Genomic DNA, 11,075 nt, shown 5'->3' on the forward strand with positions numbered 1-11,075 from the left:
AGTTTTCTGTAAGTTTGGTTTTGCATCAATATGTGCATATAAGATGAACGGGGTTAGGCTACGGTGCTTAGTGTAGTAAGTTTACTTCTATAACAATCAAGAACGTAAAAGAGGTAAAGCTTCTGTAATTCTCTTAGTATTAAGTGCTAATAAAAAAATGTATCTAATATAAAAAGATATTTAGCATAAATTATTTTATTTACAAAACACTTTCAAAAACATGTACATGTGTACAATGGGGATAAACAAAACAACACTTTCAAAAGGATGCCGTCCTCAGAGAAAAATCGATATTAATCCAACCGTTATAAATTGTCGTCGTTCTTGTTGTCTTGTTGTTGTTGTTGTTGTCGTCGTCGTTGTTGTTGTTGTTGTTTCATACAAAAACGTTTTCTTTTTCTTGGGTTACAATTTTTTTTTTTTTTTTTTTTTTTTCTTGTGATTTCTTTTTGTGACTTAGACAGCTTTTCTCGTTGTAATGTTAAAACTTAAAAAAAAAATATATATATATGTGTGTAGATACGTCCTGCCTACGATACTATTCCAATATGAAGAGTGTTAAAAATTTTTTTATTGAAAGACTGCACGGCAATGAACCGATTGAGCAAACTGATTACGTTGTAGACGAGAGCAAAAGTAAATTGAACTTCAAAAGTAATGTTACGAGAAGTGATGATAAGTCTCCTAATATATTAATACAACCATCGTGTGATGATAATACGACACCACCAACTTCTACGACTTCTGAAGATTCGAGAATATCACCGTTTGACTTTTCATCATCGAAAACGATGATGAAACCGAAGACTCGACGAAAAATCTCTCTACCTTGGAGCCGTCAGACAAGTATCACAAAAAACTTGGTACTCTCACGTCAACATACCATAGATTCTCCGGGCTCCTTTCACCTAAACCCGCAACAATCTGGCTGCAAATCGAAGGTTAAATAAACGATCAAATGTTCTTTTCATCAAATATTTAATCATATTTTTGATTTTCTCATTGAATATCACATGGTCTTGCATGAGGCAGTAAGAGCAGCGTATTGAGTCAATCATTTTCAACAATTTCAATATTATTTACGCAGTGTAATCAGTGTAATATGTGAAACCAATTGTTGTCATAGGATATTTTAAAATGAGCGGACGTTAGGATTTGTTTTTGTTAAGTTCATTTTTTATTTCCATTTATTTTCGCTCTCTCTCTCTCTCTCTCGCTTTCCCTTTCTCTCTTCATTAAAAAGTCCTCATTCTTATTCATATTTTTCAAAACAAATTATAGAAGTGTATCAACAAGTGTTATGATCGTGTCGTATAATAATGACGACCATTAAATTTAACTTGCAATAAATGCCTCGTTGGTCTTGTTCGCAATACAAGATCGTATTTAGATAAACAATTTTAAAGACTTCTACTAAGTCATTAAATCACTTGGAGCGTGTAACTCTATACACATCTGGAGAAAATAATGTCAATGAAATAACGAACGAGTAGAGTAACTATGTAATGCAAGTTTTCTAAAAAAGCAGAGCCAATAGTCTTAACGACAAATAAATAATAAAACTCAGTCATTCCGATCTCATTTATCTTATAGCGAAGCATTAAGACAGTGAACAAATGGTTATCTGTTATAACGATCGGCTGTAATATACGGGTTCAAAATACTCGCAAACTATGAAGAACGGGAAGATGCCGAAATTTAGATTCCTCCGTATTTGTGTGTTCGATAAGGCAAGCAAGCAATCGACATTTCGACAAACACGATAAAGTAAAAATCACATTTTTTTAATGCACAACACTGCGGACGGACTAGATTTTCCAAATATTTATAACGGTTTAGATATACGTATCAAAGGATATTTGAAGCATATATAAATAACTAAATCGATTGATTTGCCTCATTCTGGCTAGCTCCGGCTAATTAAAATGACCACTACGCTCGTTAAGTTCCTCGTTGGTTCTGTCGAAATTTGCGGAACAGCAATTATGCTATTTTTCTCTCTTATAATAATCGGAAACAACATCTCCAGCTTACATTTACACATTTATCAAGAGATCATAAATAGATATGACGCATTATATAATATTTGTGTTGTATATTATTCATTGTCATAGATATATGTATATAGAATGCAATGCATGATGTAATTATCATAATATATATGATAATCATATATAATTTGTTGAGATTTTGCTCCCATTCAGCGCAATCTGATAGTTTGTATTAAAAAATTTCACCGACAATATAACTAAGCTTTTGCTGTTAGTTGCAAGCGTGTTAGCAGAAGGACGATGACAATGTGTAAAACACATAATTTTCATAAAACCGCTCATGTCGCAAGATACCCAACCGTCAATGTGGTCTAAATTTAGCAAAGTTAATTTACTTATCAAAGATTTTATTATTTTCCAGTTATCTGCGTCCCAAGCAACTGTAGATTGTAGGGCGTACATTCTATTGATTTTATGAGAGAGAGAGCTCCCATGTCGAAAAAATACATCTATGTGATCCGTGACGAGTTTTTATCATAAAATATTGAAAATTCGACCTGTTTGACATGTCAAGCCTTATTTTTTTAACTTTCATATGGATTGCGATCCAAAAAAAGTGGACCTACTAGGTCAAAATGCGGTAACGCTAACTTTTATGTGAAATTGTTTTTATGAACGAGTTTCCATAAAAAAAATATTAGGCCTTATTACCTACCCTATAAAGATTGCGTTTTCGTAGGACAGCTGATATGGCAAAGGATTGAAACACTTACCTGATCCAGTTCAAGCTTTTCATATCAATTTAGAATGCCGAAATACTCTTACTAAGCGATTTTTGTCGCGAATTTCCAAAAATTACATTATTTTTTCATATGACGACTTCTCGAAATAAAGCTTTAATTGAGAAGTGTTCGAAAACGTGATCCGATCCGAACCATTTTCAGCGGTATTCTTGCTTGGCGACCTATATATACGACCTATAGGTTGCCCACAACAGTATGTGGACAGGTCTACGACGCATAGATCGAAGCAGAAAATCATTCCGAATCGATTACTATAGCAAAAAGGTGGATCTATCTAAAGTGCATCTGGATGTTACAACTGTCCGCACAAACTTAGTATATCTACTTGTACTTATATACCGCAAGTGTTGTATGGTATAACAAGATCATAAGGATTAATATATCAACTAAACGGATTGAACGGTTTGCCATGATATTGGAAGCCTGATTTATTTTCGTTAGCCGCTCTCATGAACTTGCAATGAATTTTAGTCTGAGGTGAAAAGAAAAATTTCGACTGCGGCTTCTAGGTATTGTTTGTGGAAAAATCTTATGAAAAACATGGTCACCCTCTTAAGAGGCGAAACTAATGAAAAGAACTTTACCATTTCACTACGCCTGGCGAGTGTAAAGATCAGCCCCCGAAGTTATAACACTCGGATAACAGCGTTCAATGAAGAGATTGTTTGACATATCGTAGGCTAAAGAAAAACATACAAGAATTTTTATTACTTGTTAGCGGGTCGGCTACCGGCCAAAATAATGTATATATCGTTGATGCCAGATGGCAAAGGCAACATGGCAGATAATGGCAAGAAATTCGTTAAGCATTGGTAATAGTTCCTTCATTAGTTCTTTTTGATCAGATTGATTCTCCACTACTGTTGCCAAGTCAGATTGGAATTGGGATTTCTGACGAGAAATTTTTCGATGAATTTATTCGAAAGAGATTGATTTTGTTGACTGAAAAATGAATTACATTTTGAGTCCGTTTAGAAAAATACATTGCTTTTTTTTCCCAGGTTGGAGGATAAACTGAGTTGTCTGTACAATCATGATAAAAATAATGGGGCTTATCGAGAGCTTCACACGGGAGCCTCCCCTAACGAGCTACTTCAGAGTATTGCAATGAACATTAGTGGACTCAGATTCCAGAAGAGAGAAGAGATAAGAAAACGTTTGTATAGGAAACTTAATATTGATACCCAGACGGGTATGGAGATTGTTCGAGCTTTTTAAATTCATATAAATTCGTACAAACGTCGCTGGCATCAAGAAAGTAAACCCACCCCTCCATTCCCTTCTATTTGGAATTTTTCAATTATCGTTATTTTGTTTTTAAGCAAGTCTCGTGTGCCTGTAAATTTGCATTTATTCAAGAACACACACATATGCAGCATTTAGAGTTTTATTAAAGCTATGATTTGTTCAAGATGGCAGTTAGGCCGACTGACGAAAACATTAAATTCACTTTGAAAATCGAATTGGTGGACAATTATTACCATATTACCTATCTTGGAAGACTTGCAATACGTGCTTCTAGAAAAAGGATAAAAGAATTTTTTTTGCACTTATCGCCGTAGCAAACTTATTCGTGCAATTTATCATAACGAGCTTTCAAAATAACGTTTTACATGGATAGTGATTGGAAGAGTGACCCAATCACGTTTCAAGTTTCATCATAAATATCGCAGAAATTGCGGTTTGTGTATTAAATACAAGCTGGACAGATGGACATACAAAAAGTGATTGCGTATCGATCGGTCGAATGAAAAATATTATATAAAATATATTAAGTCCTTCTGAATCCCATACATGTATCCGCACGAACTTATCATAAACGAATTGGTGCAGTGTATAAAAATTGTATTTCATTGCTTTCACCTTGATTGAGATTCAAGTTTACATGTATGTATATGAAAGGGTATCCCAAGAAAATTCGCTGAAATAATAGCTTTTGAAAAACGTTAGTTGTTACTATTATTAAATTGATGTTTATTATATATGATAACTTATTATAAGAAATAGGAGGGCGGTGCTATGTTTGTCGAAAAGCTGACAGCACTGCACTGCATGCGCTAAACGCTATATATCATTGCACGAAGCTATTGCTCTGCTAATAATTCTCAGAAATTCAGATAATGCAAAAGTATAGAAGCGATGGTAAAACTTACTTAATTAACTTACTTAGTACTTAAATCATACGTAAATATCGTCGTATCAATGGCGCGGACCATCGTGGTTGAACTTTTGCTTCAATGCACCACCGCCAGCTACTGTTCTCCGCAATTCACATAGCTATTGTCAATGATAGATTGACTAATGAATTTTTTGTATGAAAATCAGGGAAAGATGTGCCATTGTTAACATTTCAACTAATGTGTGCGTAAAATGTTGTTTCGAATTGGCGCAAAAAAAAAAAAAAAAAAAAAAGCAATTAATGTTAAACAATTTTCAGACACTATTGGTGGAATTGGTGTTAATTCATTCACACTAAGCGAAGAAGAAAATGAAAATGTGACGCGCAAAGCCATTGCCTTTATGCGTAAGAAGAATAATGACGAAGGCGTTTGCACTTGATTTTCATTCCGTTCACCGACATTTTACGAACGCAATCGCTTAAATCCGCCTAATAAAAATGAGGAAGAGGGAAAAGAATAACTCGCAAGTCACAAGAAAAAAAAAATATATATATAGGAAACATGAAAACCTCTTCAACGGACTCGAACTTCCATTAAATGACTATAAATAATAGATCGTACTAGTTCTAGTCGTCTCTAGAAGCTTGAACGGATGCCATTTTGTGAATAGAAATCTTTTTTGGAAAAATTCGTAAAAATCGCATTTTTGTTAAATTTCATTAATTGATTGCCTCAATCTCTGTGGCTGCATTCAAGCTAAGTAACAATGACGCTAAGAAAAAGTGAAAATCTCTCTCATCCATTACTAACACACAAACCATCATGTTGTCCTTGTAAAGTAATTATGTATGAAAAGAACGACAAAGGAATAAATTTTTGTTATCTTTCACCTTGAAAAAGCAAATGAAAGAAGAAAGAGAAATGAAATTGTTCGATAGTAAATTAGGTGAAGCCATAAACTAAAATTCATTAAAGTGTATAATTGTTCGTTTATGCTTATTTAACTTCCATTCATATGCATATAATTTATGAACTATTTATGAATATGATTTTCTTCTCTACAAATAACAGGTTGGCACGTATGAGGCAACTTGGGTAATTTCCGATTATATTGCTTTAGCTGGCTCGAATAAGCTCACTGTTACCAAAGGACAACAAGTTGAAATTGTTGAAGCGCCGACATCTGCTGAACCTGATTTTTGTTTAGTACGCCTCAATCCTCCAAACGACGATGGTGTCGTACAAGAAGGCTTTGTTCCTATTTCTATATTGAAGCCATCGCCGGTCGCCCAGAAGGCTACATTCGCACGCAAAGAGAAATGTGATAGTGGAGAACAATGTAAGTGAAAGAAATAATAAAAAAAAAAAAAAATGAATAAAACACTTGAATAGATTTTGTGCTTGAAAAAACATTTTATTTTTTGCTTGATTAGCGAACAGTCGCGGCAAATCCGATCCTTTGACGTCTTCTACCAAGCGAAGGGGACTTGGAGGGTAAGTGAGTGCACGATATTAAAAATAATATTGATGTGATATATTGATTAGACGGATACATAAAGCATTGAATATTCTTGCTCAACAAACCGCTATCGACGTCTATGTCAATTGGTGTTTAAGCGACACAAGCGAGCAGAACAGTTAATCAGTTTAGCGATTCGGTTGGCTCAGATCGTATTCAAAATTCCAATACGAAAATGTAATCAATTCAGTCCGTCTGTCAGTTATTTATCCTCAGGCATTTAAAGAGATTAGTCGATGTTGTATTAAATCATTTCTCTTGTTGTTTTTTTTTTTTTTTTGCCTTCAAATGAAAAAACAAGTTGAAAGTGGAATCAACAAAAAAGAGAAAGTTCATTAACACGATCACTAATATAGTTTTTTAAAAGTAAGTTATATAACATATAGAAGTTCAGAAAAATTGAACGAGTGAAATTCGATTTCCTACGAGCAAGTAATCGTGCGCCTCTAGAGAAGTTACATTTCTTTTTCTTTTTTTTTTTTTTTTTTCTTTATTGCATTTTATTCAAGATTGTTAATCTTAATCTAAAGACTTGTCGCCAAAAGAGCGCTAAAATTAATATTACAACTTATTTCTCAGGGCTCTCAGGGATGCAGTCCATTGTCATAGAGAAGACATGAAATCAGTTATTAGTGCCTTTTACTACGTAAATAAATAGCAGAGATTGTGACATGCGTTTAGCGTGGGTATCTGCCAGTGATGGCTTAGCCCCACGATGGCCCAAGGCTTATTACCCAAGGCTTATTATTTAAGTGTAACCCACGCCCTCCAGAGAGTTAGACAATCCCTATAAACTAGAGGTCTAAGCAACACAAGAGTCCAGATTGTTTATTGTGTATGACTCAATAAATCCACTCTAATCAGTGTTGAGGCCTATCCTTATCTCCACAAATTGCAATAGGCATGGACATCGGTAATGGCGACTTTTACCTTTAAATATCTGCGCGTTTTCCGATATCATTATCCGGGAATACAGCCAACATTCGCAAGCAGTTAAAATGACCAGCTTCGATTAGGTTGAAATATATAAGTTCAAAATGATTGGCTCGATTTGACGGGTGTCACAAGGATCAGAACCCACTATTAAATACTTTGCTTAATACTGTGTTCTTCATATAATGACTTTTTAAAATAATGCGTTATATGGGAAATGGTCGAAAAAAGTGATCCAATCCGAATCATATTTAATTAGCGTTTGTTTGTCTTTAGGCTAAAACAAAAGATTACAATCTGCAGATTGAATACAAGAATACGAGACGGATAGAGGGACAAGTGCTTTGAATGTTTGCATACGTCTGCAAAAACTTAATATGGCCTTGTGCCATAAGTGGTGGTGTAGGGTATGAAATTATATACACAATTTATATATGACACATACAACCTCTATGCACATAATGGTGGCATGGAACTAAACAAAACCGCGCCCAATTTCGCAACCATATGAAAACAAGTGTTTTCGAAAAATTTGACATACATCCCGGATTTAGATCATTAGTATCTTAATTGGGACTTAGACTATAAGTAACTATCTTCATAACTAAACTACATTGTCTTTTGTTACAAGTTTCTGGTATTTATGTATAAAAGTTTTACTACACTTTTGTATAAGCAAATAAATAAATACATTATATCTATAAGAAAACAGTACGGAACATGACTAAGGCACACAGGTACATGCTCGCATATATATAACACATGCTTGCATATATATATATATATATTATATTTATATATGTGTGTGTGTAAATGTATAAATGTGAGTATAAAAAATTATATGTTATCTTTATAGTTTCTAGTGTGCCACATAACTATTGTCCGATAAGTATCAACGCATTACACACACAAGTAAAATCAACTGAAGTGAATAAAATAAGTTATGTGTGCCATTTGGGTCGCATCTCGGACGCGCATTAACGTCCCTTTCTTTATCAAAGCAAAATAAAAAAATTAATCCTTAGTCCTCTCACAAACAAATCCAACTGTTAGATGAAATGCCTAACCAGAATATTCTATTAATTTAATCGCTTGATTCCGAGCTTAAAGGATAAAAAATGCCCTTCGCATACTTTTTTGCGCTTGGGAAATGAATGAAATGATAGATGAAATCAATAGATTTGCATATCTAAGATAATGAAGATGAAAACAAATTGTATATTGATTCCAGACGCAAGTGGTTGCCGCAAATCGGTCGAAAACCAACGCAACATAAAATAGAGAAGCCTCCAGAGAAAGCTTTAACTAAAAAATTATCGGAGAAGAACTTTAAAGTAAATCTATTGGTAAAATACATATCCGAAACTTAATAATTCGAACAATGTTCTTAATACAGTTACCTGCAAAACAAACCGATGACAATAGCATGATTGCAAGCACGTCGCCAATGTCCTCAACTGCAATCTCCCAACTGAATACATCACAGCAAGAGTTGGAACTAGATGAAGAGGTCGGTCTTGAGTTACCTCCACCAATGAAGCCTATACAGGAGCCACATATAATCGCTAACGGTCCACCAGCTTTCACTAAAGATACAAAAGACAATCCAACAGCATTGGTAAGAATCTTTACAAGCCACATGACCATATACATAAAATATAAATATACATATACATATACATGCAATATAACGCCTATAAGCTTTAAATCGAAGATCTTACCATACGTACCCGTACTAAACCCGAGCACCTGTGATCCGAGTAAACTGCATGCCATAACGACACACGTTTATCACTGACGATAAATTCCAAAGAAACTATGTCGACTAAGTCCACGTCACTCCACGCACCGTTGTTCATATCCATAGTCATAGAACAATTATTCTTGCTTGGCTCTTTAAACTTGAGATGCTTGAAAAAAACGCATTCAAAATTTCAGTATAATATCCAGTCATAGTCCGAAGTGAAACAAATTTAAATCGATTTATCTCCTTTTTTTTTATGGCCCTATCGCTAGCAACATGAATACTCTAAATATTTTTTTAACTAATAAAAAAAAAAAAGAAAAACAAAAAACTCAAAATCGTTTTTTATAAAAACAAAATGCAAACACTTTTAAAACACTGTTAATGTACACTACACTACATGTACTTAAATGTGTACACGCGACATTGAAGCAATGTTTCAAAGCGCAATTTATGCGCGTTTATGCGGAAAAAAAATAAAAAACCGGAAGAAGCAACAAAAGTCTAATATTATATTATATGTGGATTGATTCGAATTTTTCACATACAAGAAAGAAACGCACAAGAGTCTTCAAATCATTGTTTCACTACATAAATAACATTCGGAAATTGTCCCCCAAGAACGTGGAGTGTATTTATGATATAAGCATTTTATTTAGATATAAGCGAATTGTCCGTCCGTCCCCCGGTATCAATAGAAAATATACGTTATGTAGCGGTCACATAAAGCAGCGTCTTGTTCATTACGAATGCATGAGCAAAGTTAATACACCCCCTTAATTAGGAGGAAATCAAAAAACAGGAAGCAAGAACAAGCAATGAAAAAAAAAAAAAGAAAGAAGAGAAGTTACTTTGCTCAGCAGTTGATTCAACAGCCATTAAGTTCATTCAGTCTATCGTTGAATTTGGAAGCGATAAAATGTATATAATATAATGAAGTTTTCAATTAATTGCTGAAATATTCTTATCTATACAGGGAAAATTGTGTATTATTTTTGGTTAACTTCTTTCCACGCACACACATATATGCGAACAATTAAAACAGGAAGAACATAAATAAATGAATAATTAATCGGATAATCGCGCTCAATTATCGGTGAATTATTCGTTTCGTTTTCATTAAATTTGCACAAAATACACGCACACACGTACACACGTATACACGCTCATACGCCCAAGTGTGAATTTCTTCTTAAATTTAACGTGGATTCGTCGTTTGCGTCTCATCGCCATTACAATTGATTACCTAATTATCTCTTCTAAGTGCCTATCGAAACAAGCAGGTATATATATGCATATATATATATATATATATATATATATATATATATATAAATTTTTATCTGAATTTTACGTTTGTATAGATGCGTACTTTTATCCTTGTAAGATTCATTGCAACGATATACAAACACAGATTGACGTATAAAAGTGCAATAAATGAGTGCAAACTGCATTACAATTTATTTACAGAAAATTATAATTGTCCACTAAATATAATAGAAATGCAATCCTTAAGACCTATCTATCGCCTTGCAATAAAAGGTTGAAAGAAAGAAAATCTATTTAAAAAAAAAAAAAATCCGTAAAAGTAATTTGTTTTCGCCCATTCGAGTATCTATCTATTCCTGCGTTCGAAATTAGTTTTAATAGCAAGGAAAGTGATAGCATTCCGATGACTCAGCCAGCTTCGAAATTCATTTTGACTGACCTGTTGCCGATCCTATCGATCTTATTGCTCTTGCTTGGTAAACACATAACAAAGAAGAGAAAAAAGCAAAAAAAAAGAAAACAGAAAAAGAAAATCACTATAATAAAATAGTTCGGGTAGCCTTACCCTTTTTAATAATTTTTGTTTACAATTTTCACATACTTGCAAACATATAGATTTGTCCTATTTGAACACATTCAATACAATGTTTGTGTGTGTGTGTGTGTGTGTGTGTGTGTGTGTGTGTGTGTGTGTGT

The 11,075-nt window shown here is 33.8% G+C and overlaps 1 protein-coding gene across 1 annotated transcript in view; it reads left to right on the forward strand.

Annotated features, from left to right (window-relative positions):
* The window catches only part of LOC119632320 (triple functional domain protein), a 27,271-nt gene that overhangs the window by 10,671 nt on the left and 5,525 nt on the right, over positions 1-11,075 (forward strand). Inside the window, exons 9-12 of the mRNA XM_038025160.1 lie at positions 5,986-6,253; positions 6,348-6,408; positions 8,598-8,700; positions 8,763-8,984. Coding sequence (XP_037881088.1) covers positions 5,986-6,253; positions 6,348-6,408; positions 8,598-8,700; positions 8,763-8,984 — 654 coding nt within the window. The remainder of the gene's footprint in view (positions 1-5,985; positions 6,254-6,347; positions 6,409-8,597; positions 8,701-8,762; positions 8,985-11,075) is intronic.

Source organism: Glossina fuscipes, unplaced genomic scaffold (assembly GCF_014805625.2).
Source record: "Glossina fuscipes isolate IAEA_lab_2018 unplaced genomic scaffold, Yale_Gfus_2 1, whole genome shotgun sequence".
Classification (NCBI taxonomy): Eukaryota; Metazoa; Arthropoda; class Insecta; order Diptera; family Glossinidae; genus Glossina; species Glossina fuscipes.